The sequence below is a fragment of the Agelaius tricolor genome, unplaced genomic scaffold, assembly GCF_023055355.1.
Source record: "Agelaius tricolor isolate 1412-34295 unplaced genomic scaffold, bAgeTri1.0.p SCAF_17, whole genome shotgun sequence".
NCBI lineage: Eukaryota > Metazoa > Chordata > Aves > Passeriformes > Icteridae > Agelaius > Agelaius tricolor.
Window position 1 is genome coordinate 643,110 of NW_027269277.1, and position 20,530 is coordinate 663,639.

The window sequence follows — 20,530 nt, forward strand, 5'->3', positions numbered from 1 at the left end:
AACGGGAACAGCATCTGTGAAACGTGCTTAGGGCAGCAGCACAGGGCCACCCCTGCATGGAGCAGCAGAACGGGGCTCCAGGTGGGAGCAGCAGAAAAGGGCTCCAGGTGGGAGCAGCAGAACAGGGCTCCAGGTGTGAGCAGCAGAAAAGGGCTCCAGGTGTGAGCAGCAGAACAGGGCTCCAGGTGGGAGCAGCAGAAAAGGGCTCCAGGTGTGAGCAGCAGGAAAGGGCTCCAGGTGGGAGCAGCAGAACGGGGCTCCAGGTGGGAGCAGCAGGAAGGGGCTCCAGGTGGGAGCAGCAGGAAAGGGCTCCAGGTGTGAGCAGCAGAACGGGGCTCCAGGTGGGAGCAGCAGAAAAGGGCTCCAGGTGGGAGCAGCAGGAAAGGGCTCCAGGTGTGAGCAGCAGAACGGGGCTCCAGGTGTGAGCAGCAGAAAAGGGCTCCAGGTGTGAGCAGCAGAACAGGGCTCCAGATGTGAGCAGCAGAAAAGGGCTCCAGGTGGGAGCAGCAGAAAAGGGCTCCAGGTGGGAGCAGCAGAAAAGGGCTCCAGGTGTGAGCAGCAGGAAGGGGCTCCAGGTGGGAGCAGCAGGAAAGGGCTCCAGGTGTGAGCAGCAGAAAAGGGCTCCAGGTGTGAGCAGCAGAACGGGGCTCCAGGTGTGAGCAGCAGGAAGGGGCTCCAGGTGGGAGCAGCAGGAAAGGGCTCCAGGTGTGAGCAGCAGGAAGGGGCTCCAGGTGTGAGCAGCAGGAAGGGGCTCCAGGTGTGAGCAGCAGGAAGGGGCTCCAGGTGGGAGCAGCAGGAAAGGGCTCCAGGTGTGAGCAGCAGAAAAGGGCTCCAGGTGTGAGCAGCAGAACGGGGCTCCAGGTGTGAGCAGCAGGAAGGGGCTGGGGGGAACCTGGGGCTCAGGGAGCCAAGCACAGATGCTGAACCTGCTCACTGGTGTCCCACTGCCACAGGGCCTCTCTCCATGTCCTGGACACTGTGCCTGTTCCTGGCTCATCTTTTTGATTCCTCACTGGAACACAAAGTCATTTCTAGTTCTGAACAATATGCAAAGTTCAAAAACCTCTCACCATTCTCTTATTCCAAACGCAGTTCTCCTCACCCTTCTTTCCTTTTCTCCTCTAAAATGCAGAAATATGCATCACCATAATGAAATGAGGGAGCAGGGCTAATAGGGCTGATTGGTCTAGAAGAGGAGGATGCAATTAGAGTGCCAAGTGACAGTGCTCTCAGTGGTGACACGAGGCTCAGAGCACCCAAGGGACGTTCTGTATTCCATTTCTGCTGCTGACACAAGTGCCAGTGCACAGGGAGCAGGGGAAGGGGCAGCCCCCACACCATGTGCTGCAACATCTCCCTGTGCCTCACCCCAGCACTGCCTCTGCCCCCCACTCCACTGCCAGGGATGAGAGAACAAGCCACTGTCAAGGGCAGCCACAGAGCTGCTTGTTTCACATTAGCATCCTTAACATTTTCTATCTAATCAGATTTCCTGTTGGTTGAGGAAAGCTGCCTTCCTCCTTACCAGCTGCTATCCCAGATTGCCCTCTCCCCATCCCCAATACGTATTTTGCCATGCTTGTCTGCTTTTCTGTGTAAAAAGGTTATGTATGCCTGGAGGGAGACTAAATGTTACCAAAAAAAAAAAAAAAAAAATAGAAAAAGGCAAAAAAAAATCCCACATGAAAACAGAACCATGGGCGAGTGTCCAAGACTCTTGACTGTGTGACTGTGACTAACCAATGGCTGTTTTTAAAAAACATGTCTCATTTTATTCCCTTCCCTGGATGTAATAATACAACTCAAATTAGTTTTCCAGGAGCTGACTCCTTTTTATGTAACCATGTTTTATACAGATAGCAGCAGCAGCTTATGTTTAAACTATTTAAGAGAACAAATAGCTACAAAATGTACTTCAGATGGCCCTTCTCCTGCTAGCAGTGTATTCCTGGCTTGAGGGAAGCTACAAAACCATTCTGTATTTTGCTGCTGCTGCGTGGATGCCGTTGTAACAATGGCCAATGAGCAGCACCCAGGTGAAGGTGTCAGCTCTGCCTGTTTTACTGGCTTGCACTGCACGCTGTGGTGTGACTTTGAGAACACAAAGCTGGGCAGGTGCAGAACAAAGCAGCAGCTCAGCTCTCGCCCCATCCCAGGTTTCCCAGGGCAGCCCCAGCTGAGCTGCAGCCCAGGCTGGAGCATCCCCGGCTGCCAGGGGGCTCAGGGGGAACCTCCACACCTGGGGAGATCTCATGGCTGGGATCCCCACCTCTCCTCCTACCACCGGCTGCAGTCACTGGCCAAGCACCTTCTCTGTGTCCTCCAGGCTGCTGCCCAAGCACTGCCCTGGAGCTGCTTCCTGAGGTGCACCTGGGGCACGTGCCAGAAGAACAGAGATGATGCTGCAGGCAGGCAAGCAGGTGTGGGGAGAAGAACAGGAAACCAAGGCAGGTTAGGAAACATGGATCTCATTTTCTCATTCCACCTCTGCTTTTAGAAACAGGCCCAAGAGATGAGAATTGATGGGCCACCAGGCTCGGACACCAGTGGGATGTGGCATTTAAGTCTCTCAGCAAACAGCAGACCTCCCCAAACACCCCTACCAAGAGCCTGGAAAATCTTTTTCCTGGTGTCATCCTTCCTGCCTAGGGAGTCCAAATCCTGAAGTGATAAATGAGGCTCCCCAAGCACTCCCCCTGTATGGAAGTGGTTAAAAGGTGCAGAGAAATCCATCATCTAAACAAGAGAGTTGCACAGTTAGAAACATGCAGCCTTTACTCTGTGTTCCCATGCCATTATTCAGCAGATTAAACAGGCATTTTTGTACTCTATGTGGAGTCTTCCAAGTCTGCAATTTTCCATAAAACTTCCATTATGACATTTCACTTGGAGAACTTTGCTAACAGCTTCCTAGTTGTCACACTTTGCAGTACCTTCAAAATTTGTGTCACAGTAACAGGTTTAAACATTCCTTTTCCTTTATCCTAACAGCACAGCTGAGCTGTTAACTGCTGGGCTCACTGGAAGGGATTTCTGCTAGGATTTGTTTCAGCCACTCCATTAACCTCCATGGACTGGCAGGGTTTGCATGGAAAGCACAGTTCAGATCAACTCACTATCGACATTTTTCAAGCTCCATGCCAGCAAACCACTGAGGATGGCACACATCAGTCTTTTGGTGGGTCTGGTACCACCTTCCAGGCAATTCACAGATTCTGAAGATAAATGCAGCCCAGGCAACCCGAGCTACAAGAGAGGCTAAAAGGATTCCTGGTCAGATGTTCTCCCTCCATGCTGGAGACAACATCTGTCAGAGAAACACACAGAAATCACAACCAGCAAAGGCTGCCACCCCTCTGAACTCCACCCCTCAGGTGGCCACAGCTCAGCCACTGTGCCCATGGCTTCTTGTGCCTGTCTGGGAATGCCACACTCCTGGAGGGGAGGAGGGACACAAGGAACAGACATTGATCCTTGGGCACAGCAATAGAAGATGGCAAGCCTTGTTTTCCTGGGAATGAACGAGCACCAGTGCCATGGAGGAGAGGTAACTCAGCTGCTGCTGGAGCCAGACACTGCAGCTTCATGGAGAAGCCAAGAACAGCAACTCTGGGCCTCCAGGAACACCACGGCCACACTGATGCTCCCAGGTCTTCCCCCAGAGCCTGCACTGGGCCAGCCTTTGCCACAGGTCCCAATTCCCCAACACTGAACCCAACCGTGTCCCCCGGAGACTCTGCAGAGAAAAGGCCCAGCACTGCTCTGCTTTCCCTGCTCCTCCTGGGCAGCTCTGGGGTGGGAACTGGTGATTCATTCACTGCAAGGATCAGCCCAGGCAGGAGCCAGTCTTCTGCAGCAATCCAGCTCCCAGTGTGGCTGCACGGGAATAAGCACGAGCTGCTCTGGAGCTCCACACCAGCACACGGAGCATTCACACACAGCACCAGTCAGGGATGGCAGCTGTGGGGCCCAGCTCTCTTTCATGCTCCTGGCCACGGAATCTTCCTGCTCACCACGTGCTGAGCACCCGTGGCAGCTCAGGTGCCATCATCTTCCCAGAGGAGCTTGTCAGGAACAGTTCTGGGCTCCGAATTCACTCACAAACACAAAGCCTGACAGATGACACGGAATCCATGATGTCTGCTAAGCCAGGAGAGTGCCACAGCAGTCACCTTCATCTTGACTGAGTCATGAATCACAGCTTCTGTCAAGGCAGCCCAGCACTGAGAGGACAATTGGACCTTCTTCAAACCCCGACTTTACCGTTCAGTCACATCATCACTGGAACAAGAAACCTCTCCCCAAACCTTAAACCACAACGTGTATCAGAGCTAATATTTCTGGGGAGATCATAAATGCTATTTTAATAAAATACTTTTATTTTAGAAGACACAAATCTCCCAGAGGTGGTACAAAGAACATTCATGCAAAATTTGGAGAATGTAACAGAAGAAAGCAATTGAAATATTTTGGGCTAATAGTGACAGCTCAGGAACTGATGCCCATCATTACAGAGAGAATAATGCAAGTGATTTGTGATAAGAACTCCAACCTGCTCACTGTGCTGTTCCTGCAGACTCGATTGTGGCAAAATCCAGCCCTGAATATTTCATCTTAAAACACCTCTACCAGCAGTAGCATTATTTGTCTTGGCAGATACCGGAGCTTATGCAAAAAGTACAAGGCTTACCACGTGGAATATGAAGCAGTAATGAAAAACACATATGGAACAATAAGAGAAAGTATTAAAAAATAAAATTTAAAATAGCTTAATCTTATGCACACTAGATGAACGAGATTATACCTCATTGGCAATTTCATATCAGTAAACACAGCATGAGGAGAGACCATACCTTTGCTTCATCTGAAAAGGAAAACAATCTACTTTTTTTTTTTCTGCTCTGCATGCATTTCATTTCCCAAAATGCAACCAGGCGTGCATTACACACAAAGTTCATCCTGCTTCACCCAGAACAGCTGCCATGAGCATTCTCTAGCACTATGCAGAAGCCTTATGGAGTGCAAGGTGCTGGGGACAAGCCGAGTCTGATCTGAGTGCCAGGCTTAGAGCAGAGTGCAGCTCCAGGAGTTACTGCAAAGAACCTGGGAACCGATGCCTTTGAGGAGCAAGCAGCTTCAGGCAGCCAAAAGAAAGGGCAGTGTGTAATGATGGGAGCTGAAAGAAACAGAGTTTACTGGAGAGAAAGCAGCGTGGCCTCTGTCCCAGAGGGCTCCCGGGGGGCTCAGGCTGCAGTGTCCTGTGGGGCATCAGACAGGCAAGCAAGGGACAGTGCACGGCTCCCCCCACACAGCCTGGCACACACAGCACACCCGGGACACACAGGGAGAGGGAACCCAACAAACAGAACATGGACCCAAAGTGCACAAACCTTCCGGCTCTGTGTTCTCTTTGAGGTGCACTTGCTTCAGTGGGCAGCAGAAGATTTCGTGACACTTAGCACGAAAAGGGGACTCTTTTTTCTTTAATTCCGCAGATTGGATGGAATCTTGCCGTAACATAATGTACTCCTGAGTGCCAGGGGGAGCGTCATCCATAACTGTGTCACCACACAACAAAATAACTCAGGTTAGAGCCCCAGGAAAGTGACCCCGAGAAGCAAATCAACTACAGAACGTCAGGGTGGGGAAAGACAGAGGGCAAGAAAGGTTCACAGGAAGGAAAATAAACTTTACACTGTAAAGTATCTTAGTCATGGTGGGAAAATACATTTACTTTTATAAACAATGCTTCTCATAAACCTCCACACTTCATCCCGTTTCATGCAGCTTTGACAACCAGCAGAACAACACCCGCTCTGAGCAGCAGCACAGCTCCTCCTGCGTCTGCTTCGTCCTCCCCTAGCACCCCTACCCATTCTGCATGCACACTGGGGGAAAAGCAAGGCAAACTCTGTGCTTTATGGCCTGGCCACACGCAGCGTCTGCACTACCTGCAGGAACCTGCTTCCCAAAGCACCAAGGACAGGCCTTTATCAGGAAATGGAATTACACCCCATCCCTCAGAGCAGGGATAATCCAGTGACATTTTCAACAGACACAAGTGTAGATGTACAGAGAGAAAGCACATTAATCCTTCTGATGGTTTTCTTGTAAAACAGCAAGTAGTTTTTAAAGCTGATCTTATAAATCAATACTGCCATTAATAATGCAGTCTGAAATGTTTCTGAATGGGGTCAGACTATTAAATGGAAAAAAGATAAAATATATAGCATAAAGAAAGTTCCAGCTACCTCAAAGTATTACATTACCAGAATGAATTGAAACACTTTTCCACTATCTAAAAAAATGAAGCCTTAATAACAGAGATAGTGAGATTCCTCAGCTCACAGCTTTAGGCACAGATAATCTCCCGTGAACAAAAATTAGCTCCTTTTTCACAAGACAGCTTCCAATCACCAATTGTTATTTATAGTGTAACACAGAGATATAAAACCATACCCAAAACCAAACCTGGATTCCCCAACCCTATGTGAAAAAAAAAACAAAAATAAAAAAAAATCCAAGAATTTCAGTAATAAGCAAAGTAACTACTGACAGGCTAGTCTAAAACATGCACTACGTAAGTTTATTTGGTTCTCAAACTGATGGCCATTAATTCTAACAATGAACTGCTTCCTAAATATCTGCCAACACATGGACATCTCAAAAACCATCAGATTCAAACACAGACCCCCTCAAACAACTACCCCATTGCATTCTCATGCACTGGATTTCTACCCTGGTAGGAGTCATATCTGGGTGATAAATTCAAGCTGACAATTGTTCTGCTCACAGTGGGCAGTCACCTTCTTTCAAGACCTCATTAATCCAGCAGAGAAACCTTGCACCTTGGCTGCTGTTGCCTCATTAGACTACCCCCAGCAGCAGTAATACACTCTAATAATCCACACAAAGTGCCATTAAAAGGGATGCATGATCAAGGAAGAAAGCACAAGTGGTTCAAAAGGGAGCAGCAGGTCAGAGGAGCACGAGGTGTGGCTGCCACTTGATCACCTCAGCAGTGCCAGCTTTGCTCTGGAAGGGTGGGCTGTGCTCAGGGGGCACACTGAGAGCCCCACGGGCAGCTGCTGGCAGTGAGGGCCAGGAGCCAACACCCACAGGTCCTGAAGGGTCAGCCCTCAGAAATGTCTTGGTTTCTGTGAGCTCAGAGCCTGCAGGATCTGCAAAGCAGCCCCAAGGGCGGATCCCGCCTGCCAGGATTTGGCAAACAGCTGCCTGACACCATTGTGCAGGGCCTGGGCCAGCTCAGGCAGGCTGAGGGGCAAAAAGGCACAACCTGTCCCTCACCAGAACCCTGCACAGCCCATCAGCCCTGCAGACAGACTCACTGGGGTGGGAACAGGGCCCAGCCTTCAGCAAGGGACCCACACCCCAAAGGCAACAAAGGCACAGATTCACTGGGGTGGGAACAGGGCCCAGCCTTCAGCAAGGGACCCACACCCCAAAGGCAACAAAGGCACAGATTCACTGGGGTGGGAACAGGGCCCACCAGGGCCCACACCCCAAAGCCAGCAAAGGCACAGATTCACTGGGGTGAGAACAGGGCCCACCAGGGCCCACACCCCAAAGGCAACAAAGGCACAGATTCACTGGGGTGAGAACAGGGCCCACCAGGGCCCACACCCCATCACCAACAAAGGCACAGATTCACTGGGGTGGGAACAGGGCCCACCAGGGCCCACACCCCAAAGCCAGCAAAGGCACAGATTCACTGAGATGGGAACAGGGCCCCCCAGGACCTACACCCCAAAGGCAACAAAGGCACAGATTCACTGGGGTGGGAACAGGGCCCACCAGGGCCCACACCCCATCACCAACAAAGGCACAGATTCACTGGGGTGGGAACAGGACCCAGCCTTCAGCAAGGGACCCACACCCCATCACCAACAAAGGCACAGATTCACTGGGGTGGGAACAGGGCCCACCAGGGCCCACACCCCATCACCAACAAAGGCACAGATTCACTGAGATGGGAACAGGGCCCACCAGGACCTACACCCCAAAGGCAACAAAGGCACAGATTCACTGGGGTGGGAACACTCCCCTCCAGGGCCCGTGCCTTCATAGACTCACTGGGATGGGAATGCTCCCCTGCAGCACCCACACCTTCAGCAAGGGACCAACACCCCATCCTCATGGCAGAACACACTGGTGCTCTACATTCCCATCTTCCCATGAATAAAACAGAGGTAAGACTACGTATGCCATGGACACAGGTCATTTATATACTGCTCACTCACTTGTATATTCTCACTCACTTGTATATTCTCAGATGAAAGTGATAAATAACCACTACATGGCTTTAAGGAAATGAACCCTTTTTTCTTCCCCTACAATTTGATGGAGACCAAACCCACAGCAGCTGAGAGGAATTTGCTTAGCAGTGAATATAAAATAACTGCAGTAACTATTATGTTTCCTAATCAAAACATTCAGCTTGCTAAATATCACCCTGTAGCATTTTCTTTAGCAAATAAAATAATAATAATTACATTAATAAGAACTTGCTGTCAACAAGCCACTAGGAAAAGAATTTCTTCTTCCTGTAAGCTTCACCGAGAGAAAGCAATCCTTAGGATGGCTGCTGGCACCAGGATGTTTTTCAAGATAAATTCAAACATGTTTACTTTATATAAACACACCAGCTAAACAGTCTGCTGGTTCGTGTCTTTCTTTTATGTCCAAGTGCATTTCAGTCCCATCCAGAATTGCCAGAAACCATAACATCAGCCCTGTCCATAGGCCTTGGCTCGGGTTCCAACTGCATCATCTTTGATGTAATTCAGACTTTAATAAAGCTGTAAGGAAATATCTTTCCCCCTGGTTTTACAGAGAGAGGCTTCTGCTCTGCTAGCTACAGGCTATAGCAACCATAGAGTAAATAAAATCCAGGCACAACAAATCCTCCTGCTCCTGTTGGACTATTGTTCCTGCATGTATGGCACAACTTAAACAAAAACCTTGTACTTCCATGGATCCATTCACTGCTGCATGAACCTTTCAGGTCATTACCTGAAACATGAGTTTTCCTCAGTTCCCTAACTTTTCACAGTGGTTAGTTTTGGATGTTGTGAGTCCCAGGACGCTTACACTCGCAAAAAATTCATTTTTCTGGCAGGACAGAAATTGTGTCTGTACCCACAAGGTCCTCAAGCCACAGAGAGCACCAGAACACCTCTGAAATCCTGCACCCACAAAGTGAAGAAATCCCTTCTCTTTGGCACAGGGCAGGATAAAACATTCCCCCAGTGCAGCTTTGGGGAATAATGAGAGCAGCAGCCAATGCCCCCCCAGTGCCACCTCTACACTGTCACCCCCCAGTGTCACCTCCCGATGTCACCTCCCCACAGTCACTGTCACTCCCCCAGTGTCACCCCTCAGTATCACTGTCACTTCCCCAGTGTCACTGTCACCCCCTCAGTGTCACCTCCCCAGTGTCACTGTCACTTCCCCAATTTCACTGTCACTCCCCAATGTGACCTCCCCAGTGTCACTGTCACTCCCCCAATGCCACTTTCCCAGTGTCACCCCCCCAGTGTCATTCCCCAATGTCACCTCCCCAGTGTCACCCCCCAGTATCACTGTCACTCCCCCAATGCCACTTTCCCAGTATCACTGTCACCTTCCCAGTGTCACCTCCCCAGTATCACTGTCACCCTCCCAGTGCCACCCTCCCAGTGCCACTCCCCCAGTGTCACCCCCCAGTGCCACCCCCAGGACACAGAGCAGCCGCGCTCCCCCAGCACCTCCCTCCTCTCTGCCCCCTGAGCCCCACCAGGGAAATACATAAAGGTCACAGCTGAGGTGACCCAGGCCCTTTGGAGCCATCAGGAATTATTCTTTTTTTTCTTTTAGGGAAAACCTTAGGCTAGCAAGTTGCTTTCAGCTCCTTACAGGAACAAGTCTAAAAAAAACCCCTCTAAAATAACTTGCTTCAAGTGACGGCCTGTAGGACAGGGAAGGGGAGCAAAGTGGGGTATTTAGCTGTAAGAACATATTTGAGACAGCTGATGAAAATCTCTCAGGTCTTTGGGCAGTAAAAGTTCTCTTTTCATCACTGCTTTGCTTCCCTCCTAATTTCTCCCAGTTGAAGGTGTGATTTTTTTTTGTCAGCCACCTGCACAACATAATAAACTCAGAGCACAACAATACTTGCAAGCTAATTGAAAAAAATTTCTATTCTGGGCTTGTAAAACACTCAGAACCTCTTAATGACAACACAGTCTATCCAAACCGTTTCACATTAAGCTTTGCCAAATCTTGATGAAGTATTCTTACCAAACAGCCTTTCTGGCACTTCTGCATCACCCAGAAATCTTATTTTCAGCTTGCAGCTGTGTGCTCCCAACTTTGAAGTCTGGTTGACTCTGACTTGCAGTTTTCACAATGAACACAGATATTACAGGAAGCACAAGCAGCCAATTCTCTAATTTTTATTCACAGCAAGCCATTTCTGGAGTCCCTCATTTTGCACCACCCCTTCCTCCCCAGCACACCCCCAAACCCAGGCACCACACCAGCTTATTTCACACTGAAAGGAACAAACCAGCAAAAATACCTTGTGAAAGACACAACTTCCTTGGGGTGAGTTTTCAGAATTAAAAGCAGGCTCAGAATGAGCTCCCATTGGATCTGGAAGCTGCTGCGGATGGGGCTGTGGCAGTGAGGGCTGCCAGGGACAGCCCAGCTCCTTCCCTCTCACAGGGAACAGCTCCTGCTTTGTTCTCAAACCAGTTCCATGAATTTCCTCCATGGCAGCCACTTCCTGAGCTGGTATTAAAGGACAGCTTTATGGCATGCATGAATAGAGCACAATTTTGAGATGGGCAGTGACTCTCCAAGAGCTCAGACACCTGGGGAAGCAGACCCCTTGCCCAGCAGAGGGCTTTTGGCACTTGAAGCAGGGAGTTCTCACAGTGCTGATCTCAATCAGGCTGCAGCCACTCATTAGAGGCTTTAGGGATTCAGAGGACACGGCTGGGAGTGCCCTTCTGTGTGTGCTGGGAAGGGAGGGTAACCTCCTTCTTATGGCACAAATACCACAGGAACATTTACAATTCACCACTGATGTCTAAGGAAAGCTCCCTGTGGTAAGGGCAGGGTCCAGTGATTTATTTTCTGATTTGAAACTACTTTCCATTGTGAAATATCTTTCTATTTTAAATAAGTGACTGCCTTGTGATCAAAACCGAAAGCTGACAGCTCTTTGCACCATGTTTCCTCCAACATATGTAGAAATTTCTTAACCTTTTGATCTGCTGAAAAATTCTGAAAGATGCTCTCTTTGGGTCACATATAGAATAACTTTTTTCAGATCTTCCAAAAATATTTGCACAGAACACTCCCCCTTGACCTAAAAGAGTAATTGGATTAACTGCTAGCAGTAATAGGCTGTTATCCCCTGGAAAGACTACCCAGATAAGGCTGCATTTAGATCCTCGTGGATAATAAAGACAAAGGCATACGACATCAAACATTTGTTGATAAATGCTGGGACATTTATCAATGAGGAACAGCCCCAGTTTACTGAGGAACAGCCCCAGGGTGCAGAGCCAGCACCTTTCCCTTCCCAGGCATCAGGAGCTGTGGGTTTGCCAAGCTACACGTGCCCACTCTCACCTGAGCTCTGCAGCTCAGCTCACTGCTGTGCTGTGCTTGCCCCTGAATGAAGGAATGAATAAATCAATGAAGGAATGAATAAATGAATGAAGGAATGAATAAATGAAGGAATGAATGAATAAAGGAAGGAATGAATGAATAAAGGAAGGAATGAATAAATGAAGGAATGAATGACTGAAGGAATGGATAAATGAAGGAATGAAGGAGGGAATGAATGCATGAACATTTCTCGTCGGGCAGTTCCGAGTGCTCTCCTCTTTTCCCATTCCCATCCCAGTGCAAGCTGGCTGCTCTGCAAGCAGGTGGGCTGGGGCATGCACACAGCAGACAGACAGGAACACCCAGGGTGCCACTCTGTGTGCTTGGGAAGCAGCGGGCACTGGGAGCACTGGGAGCACTGGGAGCACTGGGAGCACACCAGGGCAGGACTGGGGACACTGCCTGGCACCAGGGACTGGCTCCAGGGAGGGCACTGGACAGCAGGACCTGCCTGGCCAGCTGCAGAAGATGAACCACCCAAACTGCACAGCCACCAAGGATCTGCCCTTAGGACGAAGCTGTGGCTGCCAGCCCAGCTGCTGGAGCAGACATTTCTCCTTCTGCCCCACCAACACAGGACAGGAGCACCACGGCACACAGGAGGAGAGGGACAGCAACTCCAGATGGAAATATGAGCCTCACCCACCCCTGCCTACCGTAAACCCCACTCTGACCAGCTCACAGGGAATTTAAAAAGCACTGTGACAATTTGTGCCACAGTGCACTCACGTTCTTCACTGACAAAGTCTGGGAGAAAAGCAAGGAGCTGTTTCTAAGAGAACATCCTGGAAGCGTGGTGAAAATCAGGCATGCAGGGGAGAAGGTGCCAGGAGACCTGCTAGAAAGGTCCAGGATGAGTGGGAAGCCTGCAGATTTTGAGAGCTTTGCACAGCTTTAGTTTGCTGCTTATGAAATATTAGAAAACCCTTGCGTATCGTAACTTTAATGAGAATTTAATTATTAATGTAGCCTTATTTGGAGCTAGGAGAATAGTTTCAGATTATAAGGGAAATAGAGAGAAGTGCCTTTTTTCTTCCTATTTATGGAGCATTATTGTCAACAACTGGGCTACAAAAAGAGACAAACTTCCCTAGAGTTGGGAAGGAAAAAACCCGTAACAACAAAAACACAAAGAAAGAACTGAAAAAGATCAGAATCCTCCAGGAAAAGCAGCCTGAAAATGGGAACAAAATCATCAAAGAATAGACTGCATCCCTCCTGGAAGTCTGGAAGGATGAGTGCTGCCTCTGGGAGCAGGAGATGAGCAGCAGCTCAGAGGCTGGCGCTGGAGCTGCAGCTCCTGGGCATCTCTCTTGGAAGAAGCAGACAAGAACAGAAGCACCATTCATAAAAGGACAGGTGACACCTCCCAATTATTTGCCCCATTTACTGAATATTAACAAAAAGAAGGATGAAGAAATCGAGTGTTTTAAAATTCACACTCATTACAGAAAGAGCTGTGCAGAGAAATGGCTTCAGAGGAAATTTTTCAAAGCGAAGCACAGAAAACTCATCAGCAGAAGCCAAAAGCCTGGGTGTGCCACGGAGAGGTGCAGAGAGTGCTCTCACAGCCCTGGGAAGCAGCAGAACCCTGGACCCTGCTGTGCCTCTGCACCCCACCCAAAGGGACAAAGAGCTCTGACCAGAGCTATGCACACACAGGCTGAACAGCAGAGAAATCCTCTCAGAAAAAAATGTATAATTTAACCTGAAATTAACATTACTCTTCATTTTGAGGTTGGAAATTATTTTAACAGGTTAAAGATTAGGCTTATGCAGATAGGGTCCCTATAAACAAATACCCATGTACACAAACCAGTTCAGTTGTAAAACAGTCAGATGAAAGGCTGCAATATTTCCTCAGATTGATTTCTTAGACTAAACTTTAGTTAAGCTGAATTCTCACCACAGGTGATTTTACAGAAATCACTTGATGCACACCCCAAAAATTTACCCAGCAAGTTGCACCACCTTGAAAAATCGACTGCTCTGCATGCTCAGTGTAGTCATTCACCCACCTGGAGAAGGCTCTGCCTACCCTGGCACTTCTGTTCCCAGAGTGCTTCCACTGCAGCAGCCGCTGCTGGAGCAGCCATCCCAGCCCAGCTGCCAGTGCTGTGCCTGAGTAACCCATCCCAACAATTGACAATCAGCAGCTCCTTGCCACATCTGGCCCATGCAGAGTCACGGACAGGCATTGAACAGGCACCGACTGAGGAACAGCACCCCCAACACCCCATTCCCCCTCCCCTGAAATCAATGCACTGCATTTCAGAGGCCTGCACTTGACAGCGTTTCCCCCTCTCCACACTCACCCAAAGCCTCTCAGACACTGCAGAAGGCCATGTGTAATTATGCCATCACTGTTACTCAGAGTAGCTACAACACACTGTGTACACAGAGAAGGGTTTCGCTTTTCTCTGCTCGTCAGTTTAATCAGCAGCAAGACAAATTAGTAGAAGCCTAAACAGCCTGTTTTCCTGTTACTGCCCAGCCTGATGATCACCTGGAGAGTCCAAGTAGATGTTCTGTATACTGAGATCCTTCTCAGCTTCCCCACAACTTTCTTTTGTATGCTGCCATGGTACTCCCACACTGCCCAGCACCTCTGCTCTGTGCTAGCAGCCCAAGCACACCAGAATTACAATCATTTTCACACAGCACAGCTAAAATGGCATTATTGTTCTACTGCAAGTGGTGCTGTGCAGCTCCTTGAGGCAGCTGCTGGACGCTGTGAAGGCAGGATGAGAGGGGAGCAGCAGCAGGTCAGACAGGGCAAGGCAGGGCAGGGCTGGGAGCAGCCCACGGGCAGCAGCTGGGCTGCAGGAGCAGGGAGGACTCCACTGGCACCAGGGGAGCTGGCACGGGGGCAGTCAGAGCCCTGACAGTGATGGCTGTGGCATGGGGGTGGCTGTGCCCACACCTGTGCCCACACCTGTGCTCACACCTGTGCCCACACCTGTGCTCACACCTGCACTCCATGGTGCCAGCACTCTGCAGCCTGATCCAGAGGGATTTCAAGGCTTTGCAGAAAAGAGTTAAAACCCAGGAGTGTGCTCAGTCAAAGCAGAAATAGCTCAGCTGGGTGGCTGTGGCCCAGCACATCGTGGTCTGCTCAAACGAGGCCAGCTGGGCAGTCACTCCTGACTGACACGCTGTCACCGAGGGCAAGGACACGGGGACAAGGGCACAGAACAGAAATGAAGTGCAGATCTTTACAAACCAGCACCCATTTCCACACGACTCGCCATGAAATTGAGATGCTTGCACAGGTGCCCTCCGTGCCCGGGTGGCTGCCACGCCGGGAGCCCACAGCCAGCACCCCCTGCCAGCTATGGGAGACACCTGGAGCCTGCCCAGGGCTCCTGCTGCTGCTCAGACACGCACACAAACACCCCAGATGCAGTGCATGGTTTGGAAAGAACTCCTCCAGAAATCAAAGGGCAAAACGATCACGTAAGGTTGTTGTGTTAGAGCAGAAGTAACAGTGAGGTTATTGCCTTTGTGTATTTTTATACTACATTGCATAATATGCTCGCATTGATGTTCAGCACCGTAAATGACATAAAAAACAACCCAAGGCAGCGAGCACAGCAGAGCTGAAGAAAAAAATCCTCACATTTCACATTCCAGAGCCTGAATGCTGCAGTCCTCTAGCTTACAACAGTCTATCACAGTTAGCAAAGACAAATGTGTGTCTTAGAAAAAAGACACTGTTACAACACTGAGCTACAAATTAGCTTCTGGTTTTTAGCAGGTAGTAAATGGTCTTTATTCTACTACAAGAAAAAGCCACTCTGTTCAAGCTAAGGACATTGCATACTGCATATGTAGTTGGGGAGCTGCCTTGGGATACCACACTCGCTTTTGTGCTGCTTTGAAATCATCCATATCAGAGAAAAGTCCCTATTTTCTGTCATTACTGTATTTATGCCAACTGGGACTCTACATACCTCCAAAGAAATTAAACCATTTATTCTGAAAGTTGATTGAAAAACTTTAAAACATTGGAAGGATGCTGCTGCCGTAAATGCCTGAAACGTGTGGATTCACACCAACTGCAGTTAAACAAAAAAACTACCAAGAAAAGCCTCAGAGCAATTTGCAGCAGCTGAACATTTAGCCCAAGCAACTCTCAGAGCAAGTGCTGGGGTACACAGGGCCTGCAGACCCCGGTTCCTGCGCCCTGCACTGCTGTGGGCAGCTCCAGTTTGCAATCCGTGCTCACAGCACCACCTGCACCACTCCCAGTCACCAGTGCCAGGGTCCTGCACTGCTCTGCACACCACATGAGCACTCTCAGTATTTTGAATACTAGCCCCCAAAACCCCACATGCACCTGAAGTGACCGCAGGAAAACAATAAAGGAATTTTTAACAGCTTCTCAAAGAATTCATTTAAGGAACGAGGTCTTTGCAGGTTGCAAACAAACCCACCTTTCCTCTTACCTTTAAATTTACTAATCTGGAACTTCCATTCTACCCATGCACTCTGCTCCTGAACTGAAATCCTAAAGAGCATTTCACCAAATGTTATCAGCATTTTAGTCTCTATCTCTTAATGTCACAACAGACACACAACTGCCAGAGCTCTGTGCTGCTATTGCATGCCCCTGCTCACCTGCAGGCTCTGGAGAGGGGGACCCAAGCTGCAGGTCAGGGTGCCAGCCCAGCCCAGAGTAGCCCTACCTGTGCCAATGCTCCATGCCCAGCCCAGAGCAGCCCTACCTGTGCCAATGCTCCATGCCCAGCCCAGAGCAGCCCTACCTGGGCCAGTGCTCTGTGCCCAGCCCAGAGCAGCCCTACCTGTGCCAATGCTCCATGCCCAGCCCAGAGCAGCCCTACCTGTGCCAGTGCTCCGTGCCCAGCCTGGAGGAGCCTCTGTGGCAGAAGGAGCAGCGTCCCTGAGCTGTGTGCAGATGTGGGATGGAGCTGTCCCACTGCTGTGGCTGCTCACCCCGGCCACCAGGGATGACTCACTGTCACTCACACACACATTAAAGCGTCTGTCCATCCTCTGACTGGGGCTATTGCTGCAATTGCTGTGTCCCACAGTGAGGGCTGGCGTGGGCTGGGCTCAGCCCCTGCCCCTGCCCAGCACAATTCTGCTCAGCTCAGGCTGCTCGTGTCCTGGGGCTCAGCCCCTGCCCCTGCCCAGCACAATTCTCCTCTCCCACCAGGTGAGACAAGAGAAAGGAGCTTCCCTTGGCCATAGCCGACGTTCTAGCACTGAAGCCTCTCTCCAGGAATGCTTTGCATGTCACATATTAATGGATTCTGAGTAACAGCTTTAGCTGCACATCATGTCTAGACAAAGGGCCCCGCTGTGGGCAGTGGCCTGGAAGGGCACTGGGAACAGCTGTGGGTGAACACAACACAAACTGTGCTGCTGACAGGTTGTACACATACTGCACCTCACCTGGCTATCCTCCAGCAGGTGAGAATAATGGCAATTTCACTGAAGTTTTAGGCAGAAAGAGGCCAAAGCTCAGGCTGGCCAGAGGAACAAGCCACGCTGTCCCCAGCCTGGACATCAGGAAGAATTTCTTCCCTGGAAGGGTGGTGGAGAAGACCTCCATCATCCTGGAGGTCTCCTCCAACCTAAAGACTCCATCACTGTGCGAGAGGCTGTGGCTGCCCCTGGACCCCTGGCAGTGCCCAAGGCCAGGCTGGAGCAGCCTGGCACAGGTGAAGGTGTCCCTGCCATGGCAGGGGTGGGACAAGGTGACCTTCAAGGCTTCTTTCAACCCAAACTACTCTGATTTTATGTGCATCACTGAATACCCAGAAAAATGAAACAGTCAGAAGACTAGAGGGGAAGTAGATAAAGTTCCACAGAAGATTTTGATGGACCAATGTGAGCAGGCTCTGTGCAGAGCCCAGCTGTGCTCAGCAGTGTCCACCTACACCCTGGCTGCACTCTGACTACACCCAAAGCTGGCCACAACTCCTGCACACCACAGCATCCCTGCAGAAAGGGGCAGCACAGAAGCACCACAGCTGCAAAGCCACAGCAAACTGATGCTGGGGCAGAGAATAGGGGGTGAAGTATTTACAGCCCACCAGAGTCTCCAGCACCTCAGCAGCCTCAGAGCTTGCCTGCCCTTGGCTGTCCCCTGTGAGATGAGCGCTGTGCCCCGATGCAGAACTGCAGCACTGCTTCCCTTCACTGACACGAGCTGCCTGGACTCAGAGCATTTAGCTCCCTTCCAGTGCTTCATTATGCTCCAACACACTGTGGTGCCATTACAGCTTTAAATATTTACTTGACATTATCTTGCATCTGGCAAATGTATTCTGATACTCCCCAGCAAGTCCCATGCAGGATTAAGTTCTCCACTGGTCTTTGCACAGTAACAGATCCCATTTTATTCCACCACTGCAATTCTCTCCAAATCAGGTCTGCAAAGTCCAAGAAGTTTTCCAACAATTCTCTTAAGACAGATGAGATTTGCAGACTAATTTCTAAGTTCCTACAGCAGTTGAGACTTCTCCTGCCTCCTCCTCATTTTCTGTGCTGCTCAGACCCACACAAAGACTGCCTGTTACTCTGTCAGTGCTGCCAATCCACGTGCACCTTCTCCTTTATTCTCTAATTGTTAATTAACTACTTCATGTTGCAAATTGCCATATTTCAGACAAGGTGCTGTTGTCACAATAGCCTTGTAAGTGAATTATTATAACTAGAATGCATTCATAAATAACACATTGAAGGCTTAAAATACATTGGGACAAACCCAACCCAGCCCTGCCCATCCTGGGCGCAAACCAAACCAAACCCAGCCCTGCCCCATCCTTGGCACAAACCCAACCCAGCCCTGCCCCATCCCAGCACAAACCAAACGCAGCCCTGCCCCATCCTGGGCACAAACCCAACCCAACCCAGCCCTGCCCCATCCTTGGCACAAACCAAACCCAACCCAGCCCTGCCCCATCCCAGCACAAACCCAACCCAACCCAGCCCTGCCCCATCCCAGCACAAACCAAACCCAGCCCTGCCCCATCCTGGGCACAAACCAAACCCAACCCAGCCCTGCCCCATCCTGGGCACAAACCAAACCCAGCCCTGCCCATCCTGGGCGCAAACCAAACCCAACCCTGCCCTGCCCCATCCTGGGCACAAACCCAACCCAACCCAGCCCTGCCCATCCTGGGCGCAAACCAAACCAAACCCAGCCCTGCCCCATCCCAGCACAAACCCAACCCAGCCCAGCCCTGCCCATCCTGGGCGCAAACCAAACCCAATCCAGCCCTGCCCATTCCAGCACAAACCCAACCCTGCCCTGCCCCATCCCAGCACAAACCAAACCAAACCCAGCTCTGCCCATCCTGGGCGCAAACCAAACCCAACCCAGCCCTGCCCCATCCCAGCACAAACCAAACCCAACCCAGCCCTGCCCCATCCCAGCACAAACCAAACCAAACCCAGCTCTGCCCCATCCCAGCACAAACCAAACCAAACCCAGCCCTGCCCCATCCCAGCACAAACCAAACCAAACCCAGCTCTGCCCCATCCCAGCACAAACCCAACCCAGCCCTGCCCCATCCTTGGCACAAACCCAACCCAACCCAGCCCTGCCCCATCCTGGGGACAAACTCAACCCAACCCTGCCCCATCCCAGCACAAACCCAACCCAGCCCTGCCCCATCCCAGGGACAAACCCAAACCCAGCGCTGCCCCATCCCAGCACAAACCAAACCCAGCCCTGCCCATGCTGGGCTTGGCTGGGCCTGCAGAGCCCCAGGAGAGCAGCAGGGCTCCAGGCTGATCTCAGAGCCTGCAAGGACACCTGGCTCTCACAAAGGGAGCAGCTGACCGGCACAAAGGGCTGCACAGCCTCCCCCCTCCCAGGGACTCCACACAGATGCTCCAGCACAAAGTCAAGGAACATTCTGAGTATTTCTGTCACCTTGCTGTGCCCCTGAGGCTCACACTGCAGGCAGGCTGCTGTGTCCACATTCCTACTGCACTCCAGGTGCCATTTTCCCAGTTATTTCCCATGAAGATACCCAGCCAAATACCCAAATACCCAGCCAGATACCCAAAACAGGGAGTGGGAGCTGCCCAAGAACAGTTCTGCCGGTTTCTTGAGAAGTGAGAACTCCAAAGAACACTTTTCTCTCAAGCTGCAGTAACCAGGTGAGCCCATGCTCTCTGGGCAGCCCCAGGCTGCTGTCAGTGAAGCACCACTGAAATGGTGCTGTGATGTAAGCAATGGAAATGTAAAATGCAAACTCCAGCTCTCCTGAGAGGCCCAAGGAGCCGCTGACCCCGCTCCCCAGGTGAGCACAGAGCCCTCCTCTGCTGGCAGCCCCTGCCCCAGGGCACAGCACACAGGAGCTGCCCCAGCGCGGCCTGCAGGACACCCACATCCCCCTCATACCCAAAGCAGGCACCTTCAGCTTTATTTCTGGCTCACTCTTGCTCACAGGGCTCTGAGGAGCTGGTCAGAGAAGGCTTGTGCAGCCTACCCAAGGCTGAATCACCTGAATGCACACCTCCAGCTCACAGCACTTTATTGCTGCTGCTGCTGCTGGCATATGGAGAGCTTAGATGAAAACAAGCAAATACTGGGTAAAAACATCCCAGAAAAAGCTGAATATTTATGGCTTGTACCCAGAAACCTGACTGGCAAGTGGATGCTTCAGGTAGAGATAAAAGGAGTGACAGAAGAGTAACTTTTATCTATGCAGTCTACATTTAATGACTGCATGAACATTTGCAGGTGATTAGGGCCAGCCTAAGTGCTCTGTTGCTCCTTTGTTCCATTTCTGAAGGCTTCGGACTTTATTTATTATTTTTCTTCTTTTTTTTTTCCCTTCCTCCCCCCATAGCTGCAACTAAATATAAT

General features: G+C 50.5%; 1 protein-coding gene across 2 annotated transcripts in view; it reads right to left on the reverse strand.

Annotated features, from left to right (window-relative positions):
• The window catches only part of FGF13 (fibroblast growth factor 13), a 193,421-nt gene that overhangs the window by 78,259 nt on the left and 94,632 nt on the right, over positions 1-20,530 (reverse strand). The window contains exon 2 of one of the 2 annotated variants that reach the window (XM_071442125.1): positions 5,391-5,558. The exons of the other annotated variant lie outside the window; for it this stretch is intronic. Within the exon in view, the coding sequence (XP_071298226.1) occupies positions 5,391-5,558 (168 nt within the window). The remainder of the gene's footprint in view (positions 1-5,390; positions 5,559-20,530) is intronic. 2 annotated transcript variants of the gene reach the window in all.